Below are 15996 nucleotides of genomic sequence, written 5' to 3'. Positions count from 1 at the left end.
CCGTGGGGACAGTCCATAGGCGTAATGTTGTTATACTGTACAAACTGTATATTCTATCCCCTATCCCTAACCCTATCCCTAAACCTAAAGATCATAGAACACTTTTTGCATTTTTAGATTTGTAAAAAATATTGTTCTGTACAATTTATAAGCTTTTGTGCCCATGAGGACCTCAATTTTGGTCCCCACAGTGACACGAGTCCCCATGAGTTGGTGTGTATTCAGGTTTAGGTCCCCACCGGGATATACAAACATGAACACACACACACACAGTGATGTTTCAGTGTCAGTGTGAGTGTGAGTGTGAAATGTTCATGTGTTCTGTAGATGTGGACGAATGCGTTCAGGCTCCCAAACCGTGTAACTTCATCTGTAAGAACACTGAGGGGGGATATGTGTGCTCGTGCCCGCGGGGGTACATCCTACAGGACGACAACAAGAGCTGCAGAGGTAAACGCCCACACACACACACACACTTGTGTTTGTGGAGGTACAGTGAGGTCTGATCGTCTCTTTCTCTCAGATCTGGATGAATGTTCCACCAAACAACACAACTGTCAGTTTTTGTGTGTCAACACCATCGGTGGATTCACCTGTAAATGTCCTCCAGGATTCACACAACATCACAGCGCGTGTATCGGTGAGCCGTGGCATTTACACAACATTCTGCTCCAGCCGAGCAACAATGTGACCAGGAATTTTCATTTTCAGTGAACATTTGTGACTGATAAAATGTTGATCAGAGTTTATGTAAATGAGCAGTGATGCGACTACCAGTGAAGGAAAGCCGGCAGAGGTCACGTGATCTGTTTGCTGTTGGATACTGAAGTGATTTCATGGCCTTTTGTCACGGTGACCCGGCTTTCAGTTGTGTGATGTAGAACGGTTGTGTTTCTCTGTGAAGTCGAGCGACCTTTAGTTACAAAACATCACAAAGAGAACGGAGCAGACTGAAATTCAGATTCATGTGTGTGTCAGATCATAATGAGTGCGCCACTGAAGCGGGTCTGTGTGGTTCAAACGGAGTGTGTCAGAACAGCCCGGGCAGCTTCAGCTGTGAGTGTCAGAGAGGATTCACACTCGACTCTAACGGACAGCACTGTGAAGGTAAACACACGCACACACCGTTTGACCTAAGATAAACTGTTGAAGAGAGTCAGGCTCTGTGCAGATTGACGTGATGTGTGTGTGTGTGTGTGTGTTCTCTGTGTAAGATATGGACGAGTGTGTGGGGAATCATCGATGTCAGCACGGCTGTCAGAATCTGGTGGGTGGTTACAGATGCAGCTGTCCACAAGGTTATCTCCAACACTACCAGTGGAACCAGTGTGTAGGTAAGACACCTTCACCGTCCGTCTGTCAGTCACAACTGCATGTCATCTGCAGACCAGAGCAATAAATGCATGTGATGTTTGAGTTCATGTTGTGTGGGCTCTGGAATGTTCTGTTACTGGAAGCTCGGCCCTTTCCTGTGCTGATTAAAGTTCTGTGACCTCAAGGTCCAGTTCTTCTGCTTGTCTGCCTGTTGCGAGACGGCCGGACGTTTGGCAGGAATTCTGTCAATTTGGGTCAGCGCAGCGGAGCGGCGTTGTGGAAACCCGGCTGACCTTTCACCCTGACCCGTGTGTGTGTGTGTGTTTACAGATGAGAATGAATGTCATAACAGTCAGATATGCGGCGGCGCGTCGTGTCACAACACGCTGGGCAGTTTCCGCTGTCTGTGTCCGACGGGTTTCAACTTCGAGCAGATGATGGGCGGCTGTCAGGACATCAATGAGTGCAGCTCATCTCAGAACCCCTGCTCGTACGGCTGCTCTAACACAGACGGGGGTTACCTGTGCGGCTGTCCATCGGGGTACCTGAGAGCGGGACAGGGGTGAGAGAGCTGTGTAACAGACATGACTGTAAACTCTTTCCTGATGGAGCACACATGTACGGAATGAGAATCGGAGTTAAACATGTTTACAGCCGCAGTCATGTGAATTAAAATACTCTAGCGCCCCCTTCAGTCCTGATGTTTGTCTTCAGCACGGTGTGCTTTTAATGACCTTGATCTGGGTTTGTGTTTCAGACACTGTGTGGCTGGTGTTGGTCTGGGCAGTTCTTCTCCCCCTCCAGACGCTGATGGAGAGGAGAACGCTCTTTCTCCTGAAGCGTGCTACGAGTGCAAGATAAACGGTTATTCAAAGAGAGGCCGGAAGCGCAGAGGCCTTAACGGAACAGAGGAACACCTGCAGGTAACCTCACTGACGTGTCAGCAGAATCATGAGTTTGAATGCGTGTGCGTGCAGGAAGGAGATTTTGTTAACGGTGAATGTTCTTCTGTGTGTGTTCACAGGACGATTCGGAGTCGAGCGCTCTTGACAGCGTGGACGTCGATGACACTCTCCAATTCAACTTGAACATTAGCACACTAAAAAGTCAAGATCACATCATGGACTTCCTCCCTGCGCTCTCCACTCTCACCAACCACGTCCGCTACACCATCGAGTACCGGAACGACGACGGCCTTTTTCAAATCAACCAGAAAGATGGCATCAGCTACTTGCACGTGTCCAAGAAGAAATCTGTCCAGCCGGGAGCGTATTATTTACAGATCCGCAGCGTTCCTCTGTACGGTAGGAAAGAACAGCAGCGGGATAGAGACTACCTCAGTGGGCAGCTGGGAGACGCTCTGCTCATGAAAGTGCAGATCCTCCTGCACTGATTGGCCGACACCGGACAGACAGCCTGTCACAGCCGCGCTCAAAGACAACACATACTGTATCACACACGCTTAGAGTCCAAATACACTCGTACGCCTTCAAGCTCAGAAAATATATTAATCCACTGTGGGAGTCTGAACGGACGGGAAGCTGCGCGTCTGCCGATGCGCTGAGCGAACAGAGGAGGTTGAGCGTTCAGCGGGGTTCCCACGCCTGTCCACTCGTGATTTATAGCACTATATCTGCATTGCACTCGCCAACATCAATATCGCACTAGCGGAAGAATTACTTGAGGTGTCTCGGTGATGGTGGGAACCCCGGACAGGCGCAGCTTCAGGACGCTGGACTCTCCTCAGCACAGTCTGATGTATTTAACTGGTGCTAGTTATGAGATGAATGCACTGTAGTAATCATGAAACGCACCTCGGCCCACTTCCACTGCGCGCTAGCCTTTCTCTTCTCTCCTGCCAACTATTCCACATGTAATTTAAGTGTGTCTATACTGTAACCGTGTCACTTTTTACTCTCCGAAAGCATTTGTAAACTATAGGAGCCCTGGAAGGAAGGGTTTGTAATGGTGCTTATTATAATGACCAACTACTTTAAACTGTGTTTATACACATTCTGTGACTGAAAATCCATGCACTGACATCTTACTGACGCACACACACACCTGCGTCATCATGCGTGTGAACATGTGTGCCATCATTCTGTTGTGTGCTCAGACTTGTGAGGGGTTTAGTTGTAAATTCACAATAAAATCATGTTTTGGTTTTACAGGGACTCTGACGTGTCTTTCACAACAGGTAATGATGTTTGATCTGTATGTTTCGTCTCATGACGTCACATTTCATTCTTGCAGGTTTTGTTCAGATACTGTGAGGTCCATCAGCTGTACTGGACACCGCGGTATTCTGTCGTGTTCTTTGAGGTATTACCACAGTACTTTATGTGTGAGATATACAAGCAGACTCGACATAGACGAGGTCCAGACACTGATGATTTACATGTATTAAATGTGTGATATATTTATTAAAACACTAAGAATGAAGTGATCTACTCTCCATTAAAAGTTCAAATCAAACGAAACGAGATATTGACATTCATGTCGTTTCACTGTAGAAAAACATCATCAGACAATAACAGAATGAAAGTTGTGTGGCTCTTATCTGAGCTTCACGGGCGTAGAATACAGCTCATGGTCGTCATGTGAAACACTTTAAAGCTCTTGTCCTGTAGCGCCACCTGATGGCAGTTACTCTTGTCATGAAAGCGTTAAAAAGCAGATTAGAAACGCTTAGAGTGACGCTGGAGTGATCACAGTAATGTATTAGAAGATGATGGATTTATTCTTATCCAACCTTCATCTCCATTCATTCATGAATAACTAAACATTTCTAGCGAGACATTTTCAAGCTAATATGGTGTTTTTAACTTTTTTAATCCATTAAGAATTCTTGTTGATTTAAGAGAAGTCTGTAAATCACATAAACGACTCTGAGCATTGATCTCTTCTAGATGAAGAATTAGAACAAAACTAGAGAAAAGCTTCTCACAAACACAATAATTGTAGCACATTTATTTCACAGCACACATATATATATAAAAACCACAGATAGGGTTCATTTCAGTTTGAGCCAGTAGAGCCGAAACCGCCCGCACCTCTCTCAGTATGATCCAGTGTCTGAAATGACAAACATACACACAGTATCAATTCACTTTGAGAAGATTCTTATGCTCACAGAGATGATGATGATGAGTAAAACAGAAGAAGAAGAGACGTCACCTGTAACTCCAGCAGCTCCGGGTAACAGATTCTCTCACAGATGAGCTGAGCGATACGATCTCCTTTCTTCACTACAAACACAAAACAGTGTCAGAACCCGCACGTCTCCTGTGAGGTCAAGCTTTCATGCCCTGACACATGACAACAATGATGCGGTCTCATGTGAAATAAATCATATCAAATATTATTAAAACAGGCTGTTACTGTGCTGATGCTAAATATTTTACATGTACAATCCAGTTAATGATCTGATGAATGATTGTGATGTCGTCTCAGATCTTTTAGCTCTGCATTCACATGAAATCTCTCTGCAGAAGTCAAATCTCACCTTCAAAAGTCTCTTTGCCAAAGTTAAAGAGCACAACTCCCAGATTTCCTCTGTAATCCTCATCCACAACACCAGCTGTAAAACAACACACACACACACACGGGTTTGTTTGAGTATACTAGTGAGGACATTACATAGACTTCCATTGATTTTATATCAGGCTTATGATATATTCCATCCCCTATCCCTAACCCTGACCCTTAACCTAATAATCACACAAACATGTGCACTCTATTACATTTAAAGAAAAACACTATTTGAGCGAATTATGAGCCTTTTTATTTAGTGAGGACCAGTCAAATGTCCTCACAGGTGGGTTCACACGTATTTCACTGTGGTACTGAGGACATTTGGCCCTCACAAATATAGCTAAACCAGTACACTTAAGATGATCACTCCTGAAACACACACACACGCGCGCGTACACACACACACACACACACACACACTCACCTCCCACATCAATGAAGCGTTTCACAGCCAAACCAGAGCGAGGAGCTACAACACAAACACGATCCGTCAAGATATTATAAAACAAAACATCTACAGTCACTCTCACACATTGACTCTCACCGACTCTGCCGTAATAACCGTGAGGAACCGCGATCTGAATATCCGTCTTCACCAGAACTTTATCCATTGATCCAACACTGTAATCATACGCGCTGTAACACAAACACGATACCATGAGGTCACAACACAACATGCACTACAATTTAATATATGTGTTTGACTTAACGCGCTCGTGTGTGTGTGTCACCTGTACAAGTCGAAGCCCGCGGCTCGGTTCGATCCTCGGCTCGGTGTCGTGGCGTTCTCCGTCAGTTTGGCGAATTTCAACACCGCATTTTCTCCACTCGCGTGACTTCTGCATCTCTTCTGTGGAGAAACGGCCTCTGCGACTTCAGAACACGGCATTTTTACTTCACGAGCTCAACTACACGACCAACGTGTGTTTACTGTACGAATATATGTGTGCACTGTGCAGACGAGAGCGCGCACGTTTGAAAGAATGGAATTGGCGGTAAATTTAGTGGCCGTGTAAGCCAATCACAACCACTGAGCTATGACGTCAAACAGTCACCACACGTAACAAAAGCGTCAAAAATCTTTTCTTCTATTTAGTCCTATTTTCTGTATCTGTCCCAAGCGATGTTCTTTGTTACTGTAAATGTTTATTTACAGTAACTTTATCTGTACATAAAACACACACGTGCCGTTATAGATAGTTGTGGTTACGCTATGCAAAAATAAGCGGATAAAACGCAAATAATGATGCAAAACAACCACAGTTACAAAACTGTACGAGTTATATATATTTGATTTGTGTTTGTGTAACTCTGACCTGCAGCGCAGCGTCCGTTTACACCGCAAACATAAGCGAGAGAAACACAGAATCGACTCTTTAACATCTTTCACAACACGAGCGCCGTTATCATGTTGAATTGATGATGCGCGAGCTCCAGCTCTTCTTCTCCTCGTGTAATGCTCGATCTTAAGCGCGTTACCGCCGCCTGCTGAGCATCACACGAACTGCACGAATCACATCTGAAGTGTGAGGTAATTAACCGAGAGTTCAGGGTTTACCTGATGGTAAGTTAACACTCCCAATCCTGTGTCTGTACTAGTTTATCAATTGAAAAACAATCATTCTTGGTGTGTGGTTTATGAAGGTTTTGATAACCGATTCTTTTATATATATATATCAGCCTCATTATCGTACTTCTTTACCACATCCCAGGGACAATTTTATGACAGAAATCGATGTGTTCTTCCCATAAACGCTATACACTACACGGCACATATACTGTAAAGAAAATACGTGTGAGAAATTCTAAAATGCCTTTATTAATTACCGATAAATAATCATAAATAAAACGTTAATATTCTTGAATATAGCGTGAAATATTTTCACACAATCTTTTCCAGTACTGCAGAAATATAAACAGGATTGTCAAGAAAACATCATTATGAAGCGTGTAGATATTTACATCAGGATAACTGTACTTCATGTGTTATTTTAATCGATCATTATGAATCATTTCACACTTTATTGCACTGTGTACAGAAATCGAATGTCATTGTTGCTATAGCTACACATTTCCACTAGAGAGCGGAATATAAATGAGCAATCAGAGCAAAGCAACGCTAGTGTACTAGAGACAGCACAAAGTGCATTATATATCAAAGTAAGAGTTTGCAGTATGAAAGTGTGTGTTTGCATTGATGTGAAGTCTCTGTTGAACAGGTTCAGGAGTAGAAGGTCAAGACGCTCTGGTGGTTTCCACGGATCAGGACGGTCGGTGGAAGATTCTTTGTGAGCGCGTCCAGCCAGGCCATATACAGATGATCAGACACTGAACCTTTACGAGCGATGGGCAGACTCCTGACACACACACACACACACACACACACATCATCATCATCATCGTCATGAGAGTAAAGACACACACACTACAGTAAAGTAAGAAGAGAAGGTGACTCACAGCACGATGAGTTTAGCCGCTCGAGAGCTCTCCTGAAGAAGTTCATTCAAACGCACCTGCAGGACTGTCTGTATGGACAGCAAATCATTTATGAATATGGTTGATCATTTCACATTACTTGTCAGATCCCATACTGTATTCTTCAGCACCGATGATATGTTCAGAACAGAGATCTTCTTTGGGTTTGCATGAATGTGTTGTGAGATCCTGCGTTACATTGTGTGATGATGTCATTCTAATTGTGCATCAGTTGATTGTGCTGTACCTTTTCCTCAAAGGCATCGAGTTCAGTGTCTGTGATCTTCCAGGGATGTTCTTTCCTCAAAGCTTCAGCCTGTGTCGTGTCTTTTGAGCCCTCGTGCATCCGGAACGGCTCGATCATGTCCTCGAACGCTTTCCAGCTAACACACACACGGAGTGAATAACACCTGGTATGAAGTGAGGTTGTGTGTGTGTGTGTGTGTGTGTGTGTGTGTGTGTTGTACCTCTCTGCGCTGGGCCTGATGTTCATATCTGATATAACTTGGAAGTCATCACATTTTATCCTGAACTTCTTCAGCATTAACTGCATTCTGACAGACCAATCACAACACACAACACATCAGTTAGTAGTCGACTTTTTATGAGAAGCAGATTTGATCTGTTGTACGTCTGTGATGTTGAGTTGTGTAGTGTTGTGATTGAGTTTGGACACACGCTAGTCTGGACACACATGTAAAAGTGCTTCATGTCTGTGTTTGCGTGTGATCTCACTCTTCTTTGTCCCGTTCGATCCGCTCAGACTGTCCAGCGATGAAGATTCGGAGTTTACAGTTCCTCCATTTCTTGCGTGTGGTGAGAATGTGAGGCAGCAGAAGCGTCAGACCTGCAGAATAACAGCAACACAACATCAACACAACACAACACAACACAAGACGATGTGAGTGTCATGAAGATTTTCTTTCACCTCCGTCATCGAACAGCCACCACACGTCTATCGTTCCTTTGTCTTGTTTCTTCTTGAACTGACCGCTGGCCTCCACCAGACGCTGGTTCATCTTTGCCAGATCAGACGCTTGAGGAACATCCAGAGAAACTGAAAAACAGAAGAGAATGATGCGAGACGGGAAGATGTTTTCAAGAGCTTTGAACTGAAGGTCAGAAACAGAGATGTGTCAGGCCATTGAGATCATTCTGTGTGTGACATTATAACAAGCACAGAAATCTGCTCTTGATCTCTTCTTTTATTCTACCTCTGTTGGTCAGCTCTGTTCTGGAGGGTTTTTTGGACCTGTTGAAGAACCATTTTCGTCCCTGAGGCTGAAAGTCGTTCTCCTCCATCTCCAGCGCCTGCTGCTCCATGATCATCCGCTCCATCTCCTCTGACGGTTACACAACATCACAACATTCAGCTTGATGTAAACTTTGGAATCTTTGAATGTGTGTGATGATGGAACATGTTATCATGTGATATCTGATATGAATGTTATCAGAAGAAGGGTTCAGAGTTGAGTTCTTATCAGCTGTGATTTATTGATTAATCCTCTGCTAATAAACTCACAGATGATTTGTGAAATGAGGAATTCAGTGTTTCTCTCTTACCTTCTGCTTTCAGAATGTGTGAGATGTCCAACCCTTGATTCATTCTCAGAATCACCGTCCCGAGCTCGAAATCAAACGCGTCACTGCGGGGAGAACAGAGACGTGCGTGTGTTTAAGGAGAAGACGGGTGAGTGTTTGTGTGTGTTTAAAAAGAAACTCACTGCAGAATTCCCACATAACTCTGAACCTCCTGATGTTTGGATGTTCTCCAGTCACGTTTAAATCCCAACATCACTGTGTTTGGCTTCATTCTGCCGAGACCTGATGCCTACACACACACACGCACGCACGCACGCACGCACGCACGCACGCACACACACACAGGTGTGTTGGAAGACTTTGGAGATGTCAGTGAATGTGTGTAGAGTGTTGTCAAGTGTGTGACCTGCAGTAGAGTTTCTGCTCCTTCTCTCATGCTCTCTCGAGCTACTGCCGTGTAAAACGCTTTACGCTTCTGTTTATTGAGCCACAGCTGATTCTTCTGAACAGCACTATTGATTTCAGACAAACTCTTGTCACGGGGACCCTGAAACACACACAAATAAATGCCTGTTCGTCCAGGATCATCATTATGACCGATGAACACACGTGAATAAAATATCACACTGCGAAAGACAGACTCCAAGTATCGGTTCTTCAGATTTGGTGTCAAATAATTGAGACTCACCACAAACACCTCACACGTCAAACACAAGCCGTAGTTTTTAGTGAAGGAATGAGCCATGTCCAGAAGAGCTGGTCTGCTTCTGGGACATCCGGTCAACACCAAACACTGAGGTCTACAACACACACAGACTTCACAACCTCATCTACACATCACATCATTCACTCTTCATCTGCCGTGTGTCACCTGAAGTTTTTAATGTGATCGTCCACACGTAATAAAGTCAAAGCGTTGTCCACGGCATTTACAAACGTCACAGCTTGAGTGGATGAACCCCAGTTCACATCTGACAGAAAAACAAGCAAACAAAAAGTCTTCATTGTGATGTTCATGACGACACGCTTGTGTGTTCACTGACACGTGAACTAATGTGCTCCCCACCGCTATCTAATAACTATCATCGGCAAACTATTAAAACATTTCTCGTCACTGAAATGAAATGAAATGGAACGTGTAAGTTCAGCCACTAAAATCATTTAGAGACGAAAGCACAAAAACTAAAATGAGCATCAAAACTGAATATACGCAGGACTGTAAATGAAAGCACATTTAAAATATCAACATAATTACAATTAAACAAAAAGAACACGAAAGTGTGTCGTATTTTATTTGTGTTTGATGTTTGCAGTTGTGTGAACTCATGTTTGGGTTCTTACCGGGTTTCTTCACCGTGACATAAATGTAGAGAAATAACTCGATGCCGTAAGTGAGAAGCGCTGCCCACCAGTTTATAACAAACATGACAGCACAACAGAGAACAGCACCAAACAGAGACAACCACATGTTGTAATATTTATACGCCGGCCTCCAACCTGCACACAACAACAACAACACTTTCATCAGACAGTCTTTAACACACACCTTACCATCACTGTGTGTGCGCGCGTGCGCGTGGAGACCTGGAGATTTGGCGTATGATGCGTGGAAACAGGAGAAGTTGATGAGAGCGTATGATGCCAGAAAGAAGTTTGAGATGATGGGTGCGATGGTGTTGAGTTCAGCTGAAAACACATCAAAGGCCATGAGTGAAACATCATCGTTCTCATCATCACGACACTTCCTATGAAACATCATCTTTTCTTTACCGATGAGGATGAAGGCCACAGCGATAAGGAAGGTCAGGACGTATCCTCTGATTGGCTCGTTGTTTTTCCCGTAACCTTTGGCAAAGAACTTGAGAGCTGTGTAGATGTTGTCTTTACACAGAGCCTGTTTCAAAATCAAACTTTACTCCACATCACGTGTCAAACAGACTCTTTAAGAGTTTATTTTCTAACCCTTTATTGCTTGTTGTGTTTTTGAAGGTTGACTCACTTGGAAGACTTTAGGAGCGCTCACGAGAGACGCCAGAGCAGAAGAGAGGGTGGCCGAGAACGTTCCGGCTGTGATGAGAGGTCCAAATCCAGACACCAGAGTCATGACCTACACACACACACACGTGTTACACAACATACTACATTTACAGTGATGCATTTGGCAGACGCTTTTATCCAAAGTGACTTTGACATTGCATTGTCCTATACATCTGTTTCTAAGTACGTGCAATCCCCTGGGATCCAACCCACGACCTTGGCGTTGTTAGCGCCACGCTCTAGCCACTGAGCTACAGTAGATTCCATTACTGTGAATATTTAGCTTTCATTATGAAGTCAACACAATCCTGCTAGACTACTGAATTATGGTTGCTCAGATGCGTCTCATCCAGAGATTCAACTTGAGTTCTCAGTCGTGCTTTAACTTCGTCTCGGATGTTTCTCCTGAAATTGCTTATGAGAAATCAAACTGAATGAAGGAAATGAATGTAGATTGTCGAGGTGAAATAATCTGGATTTGGGTACATTTGTTGAGAAATGTTTGAGTTGACATTGAGATCTTCACTAATATTGACTTTTGATTGCAGACGAGACCAATCTGAGCTCAGTTTGACACACTGTCGACATCTCTTCTCAAACTCTCGTGACTTCTCAGACTCTTTTGCTCAGAAGAAATCCTATTCCTGCAGTGCTGTGGGATCGTGTGTGTGTTTCACCTGAAAGTTGTTCATGAGGCCGTAGTTGCATTTGGTGGTTTGACAGATCGAGAAGTCGTAGCCCAGATCACACGCTGAAGAGAAGTTGCAACTCACTCCAGGTTTGATTGTGTCGTTACGGTTACCAGTCGCATCTCGTACGACCGTGACAGCTGCAGAGACAAAGAGAGAGAATCAATGCAGTCAATCTGGTACTGTTTGCTTTCACATTCATTTCAACATTCTACAGATCTGAAACTTTATTTATCAAATCCATATAAAGCGTGTTTTATAAATGCAGATGTGTGTGTGTGTAGAATTGTAATGTTTGTAAGGACTCACAAACACACATTGCGATGCCGAGGTACGTAACTCCTGTGATGAAGATGGCCAGCAGTGTTCCTTTGGGAAGAGCTGCCTGAGGGTCCTACACACGCGCACACACACACACACACACACACACACACACACACACACACACGCACACACACACACACACCACGTGTGTCACAATCAAACTCTGTCTGCTTTATTTACATGACAGATTCACATCTTCTTACTTTCAGATCACCAGAGATATTCGCTCCGGCCAGAATTCCAGTGGCTGCTGGGAAAAAAATGGCAAAAACCGAGAAGAACGTTTCTCCATCCCGGAAGTCTGGAATAAAGTTTTCCTTTGCAATGGATTCTGGAGCAGAGAGATGTGAGAACGAAATCACTTTCATGTTTCTTTGAGTTTTGGGTCATTTTCAGTCTCCAGATGACTCTTGACTCATGACAGACTGAAATCACATCACTTCATGTAAAGAAACCAATCCTGTCATTTTGTCACCTCGATAGTTGAAGAAGCCTTTAGAACGCTTGTCCTGTGTGGAGGGAATCACTGTTCCAACAAACACATCACCAATAGCCAACAGCAAGATCACCAACAGCGCGACCTGAGCCTAAACGCACGCACGCACACGCACACACACGCACACACACACACACACACACACACACACACACACACACACACACACACACACACACACACACACACACACACACACACACACACACACACACACACACACACACACACACACACACACACACACACACACACACACACACACACACACACACACACACACACACACAGAAGAGAGAGAGAGAGAGAGAGAGAAGAGACGGTTTTCTCATACAGTGCTATGTAGAAAGTCAATCCCAGCATGCTTCAGTAATCTTACCTTGGCCTCCCATTCCATGCCAGCGACAGAGATGCCGAGCAGCAGGGCGACAGTGATACAGCCGATGATTCTGATGTCATTCACCGGATCGATGATGAGCGCGTCATTCTCCTGCACACCAACATCAACATTACAACCTACAGTCAACACTGAAACAACCAACAGACGCATTCATCTCAACATCAAGAGTTTCGACCTTCAGCAGATCCACCACTGTTTCAGCAAAGCCCACCACATACATCGCCACGGCAACAGCGTTAGCGAAAGCAAAGATCAGACCGATGGATCCTCCAAACTCAGGGCCCAGACTGCGAGAGATGAGGTAATACGCTCCACCTGCGGCACACACACACCTGTCACGCGTGTCTGTCTGTGTGTGTGTGTGTGTGTGTGGACTTGGTTTTTATATGCACTAAACCTGAACCTGAATGCACACCATCTCATAGGGACCAAAATTGAGGTCCTCATGGGCACAAAAGCTTATAAATTGTACAGAATGATCATTTAAAAAAATCTAAAAATGCAAAAAGTGTTCTATGATCTTTAGGTTTAGGGATAGGGTTAGGGATAGGGGATAGAATATACAGTTTGTACAGTATAAAAACATTACGCCTATGGACTGTCCCCACGGGGATAGTAAACCAGACATGTGTGTGTGTGTTTTATTGTGTGTCTTTACCTCCTCTCACGACACCATTGGTACAGATCGCTGACATTGACAGACAGGTGGTGCTGGTCACAACCACACTCAGCACAACCACCACTATTCCCAGTCCTGAAACACACACACTTCATGTTCACAAAAAGGAGCAGTATCTAGAACTTTAATAAGTGTGTTAGTGTTGTGCTGTTGTGTATGTGTTCAGGAGTGTGGATGGCCTGCGGTGGTGTCGTGCTGGTGTGAGCTGGAACGTGTTCTGTGACGGAGCTGAAGGCATCTGACTGGAACTGAACCTCACGCAACTTTCGCAGAAACTCGGACGTCTGATTGGCCATTAGTTCTGCACCATAAATCATGTGACCAATGACCTTCAGCACGGTCCACACCAACACTGACACACAACTCCACCAGAGGCCGAGTCTCCAGAGATCTCACGATGGAGCTGATAGTGTGTGTTGAGTGTGCTTCTGAAGGTCACGGCGGTGAATCTCACCGATTCCTGCTTGTCCAAACACCCACGAGAGACGAATGAAGAGCATCACACCCCAGATATTCAGCATACATCTCACCTGAACACACAACAGAGTTATTCAGCTGCACCCATTTCTACAGCCCTGTTATAAAACATCTTCACACCAGACGTGCTGCTTATCGACTCGCTCTCTCTGATAACACGGTCGTTTGTGTTTTCTGCTCACCAGAACTCCTTTGATCCAGCCAAATTTAACTAAGCCGCTATCTTCCTTTTCCAGCGGGACGATGGACTCCACGTCGCCCAACGTGGAGCTGTCGCACACCTCGCTGCTCTCACCCGCGCTCTGATCCGCAAGCCCTGCGTTCTGATGGAGAACATCAACGCAAAGACACGTCTTATGAACACTACAGGAGCTATTTCAATGATGAGAAATGAGTTTACATTTCAACCAGAAAAACACTTCCACTGTTCAAATATTCAATGCATTTAAGTTTTATTCGTTTATAAAGCACATTTCGAAACAACAGATGCTGTAGCCAATAAATGACCAAATAGAAATGTAAATGAAGATTCTGTGCACATTGTGACCTGGACTGCATGAAGATGAATGTTTCTCATGCGCTTGTTTTGTGATGTCTTGCGATGAACCGTAAGGAAACGCATTTGTTTACATGAAGGATTGTGTTCATGATGGATTATCTACAGAAGATCATAAACTCACGGCTGGATTATTGATCTCACACAACAGAGATTATTCGGATTCACCTCAATGTTTCATTGATTTCTCGTGAACGTGAATGAGACAGATTCTCTGAAGAAACACATTCATTAAACCAACAACACACGTGCCGGAATTACATTATACACATCTGCTCGTGTCTGTTTTCTGTTTTTAAGAAACGACAGATAAAAGTATGACGTTTATTGACCACACATCTTTCATTGATGAGCTTCATCCGTCAGATGACACTAAACCTGCTTCCGATTCACCCTTTCAAGTGAAAATAATAAACTTGAACACAATTCTCTATTGTCAAGTATTTGAGAAGGATCAAATCTTCAGTAATGCACGTTTACATTTTGTTTTATTAGTATATTGTTGTTTCATGTGAAATTTCTCTGTCTGTGGAGTGTTAGGAGGTTTTGAAACGGTTGTGTTTTCAAGAAAAACTGAAGCTATAAATCAAGTGTGCAGCGGTTCATTTTCATACAGAAATGTGTTAAATGTTGGGATGGTAAAAGTGTGTGTGTTGTAGAGTTGGACGGACCTTGTGAAAGACATCATGAAGCTCCTGTAGAGACGGTCTCACAGCTCTGTGTCCGCTGATGCTCGCCGCGTTCCGATAGAAGTCGATATTGGGCACCCGATCCAAAGTGTCATGACCAAACGCGCTGACCACGGACGGACGGACGGGCCGATGGTCACCGTTACTGAAGCCGTTACCGGAGAATGACGTCTCCTCATACTGTGGAGGATCATCTTTAGATCTATCAAACGCTGGATTCTCCATCTGTGAGTCAAACACTTCAACTGACCGATGAATGTGATTGTGTGACTCTTTATAGGCGGCTGGAGTTAACAGCTGGAAGCTCATTGGTTTGTCTGTGGATGCACCGAAATACACCTGACGGTGGTGTTGTGCTGGGGGGGGTGAAAACGTCCTTGCTCCATCAGTGTTTAAAAATTAACAGGCCATAAACTCTTAACAGCTCGGTTATTAATATTACAAAATAAGAGAGAGATCCGTTTGACCGCTTCAGGATGGTTAGGACTTTGAGGTTTGTTTGATGCTGCGGTGTGTCCGGATGAGGGTTTGAGAGACATGAATCCACACACATCATGAGAAATAAACATGACGCTGTTGTTTTGTTAGCGTGTGATGATGATGATGATGATGAAGTTAATGGAAAGCCAGCTGTAATGGGAACTTGCTCAGGGCTCTTTTGACACATTACAGAAATACTTCCTTATTACCCGTGAACACTGAACTCATGAAGTGTGGAATGTCAAACGCTTTGATCACATCAGCCAGAAAACCACGGGCGACCTTGGAAACGTTTCGCTTGGGG

The 15996-nt window shown here is 44.2% G+C and overlaps 3 protein-coding genes across 5 annotated transcripts in view; 1 reads left to right on the top strand and 2 right to left on the bottom strand.

Annotated features, from left to right (window-relative positions):
- fbn1 (fibrillin 1) overlaps nt 1-3482 on the top strand; it is a 48533-nt gene extending 45051 nt beyond the window's left edge. For both annotated transcript variants that reach the window (XM_057347599.1, XM_057347598.1), the window contains exons 60-66: nt 328-450; nt 524-640; nt 979-1107; nt 1215-1334; nt 1645-1876; nt 2072-2237; nt 2339-3482. In XM_057347599.1, the coding sequence (XP_057203582.1) occupies nt 328-450; nt 524-640; nt 979-1107; nt 1215-1334; nt 1645-1876; nt 2072-2237; nt 2339-2707 (1256 nt within the window). In that variant the 3' untranslated portion in view covers nt 2708-3482. The remainder of the gene's footprint in view (nt 1-327; nt 451-523; nt 641-978; nt 1108-1214; nt 1335-1644; nt 1877-2071; nt 2238-2338) is intronic.
- Nucleotides 3483-4254: 772 nt separating this feature from the next.
- dut (deoxyuridine triphosphatase) lies at nt 4255-6293 on the bottom strand. Of its 2 annotated transcripts, none has more exons than XM_057347600.1 (7): nt 6165-6293; nt 5580-5721; nt 5393-5484; nt 5273-5317; nt 4820-4894; nt 4492-4562; nt 4255-4389 (listed from the first exon to the last, which is right to left on the bottom strand). In XM_057347600.1, the coding sequence occupies exons 1-7, from the start codon at nt 6229-6231 to the stop codon at nt 4333-4335; spliced, it is 549 nt and encodes a 182-aa protein (XP_057203583.1). In that variant the 5' UTR covers nt 6232-6293; the 3' UTR covers nt 4255-4332. The 2 variants fall into 2 exon arrangements, with proteins under 2 accessions (XP_057203583.1, XP_057203584.1); XM_057347601.1 differs by having other exon boundaries at nt 5580-5715.
- Nucleotides 6294-6666: 373 nt separating this feature from the next.
- On the bottom strand, nt 6667-15437 carry slc12a1 (solute carrier family 12 member 1). The gene is made up of 26 exons (XM_057347663.1): nt 15195-15437; nt 14150-14290; nt 13945-14020; nt 13470-13565; nt 12987-13126; nt 12791-12901; nt 12391-12502; nt 12119-12246; nt 11901-11985; nt 11580-11731; nt 10865-10972; nt 10636-10759; nt 10450-10551; nt 10207-10362; nt 9737-9836; nt 9554-9665; nt 9272-9412; nt 9048-9154; nt 8887-8969; nt 8538-8666; nt 8252-8380; nt 8059-8170; nt 7791-7877; nt 7571-7706; nt 7306-7373; nt 6667-7205 (listed from the first exon to the last, which is right to left on the bottom strand). The coding sequence occupies exons 1-26, from the start codon at nt 15435-15437 to the stop codon at nt 7070-7072; spliced, it is 3114 nt and encodes a 1037-aa protein (XP_057203646.1). The 3' UTR covers nt 6667-7069.
- Between the last annotated feature and the right edge of the window lie 559 nt (nt 15438-15996).

This window comes from Triplophysa rosa, linkage group LG12 (assembly GCF_024868665.1).
Source record: "Triplophysa rosa linkage group LG12, Trosa_1v2, whole genome shotgun sequence".
Lineage (NCBI taxonomy): Eukaryota > Metazoa > Chordata > Actinopteri > Cypriniformes > Nemacheilidae > Triplophysa > Triplophysa rosa.
Note: the sequence above shows the minus strand (reverse complement) of the source record. Positions and strands in the feature narration are given on the sequence as shown.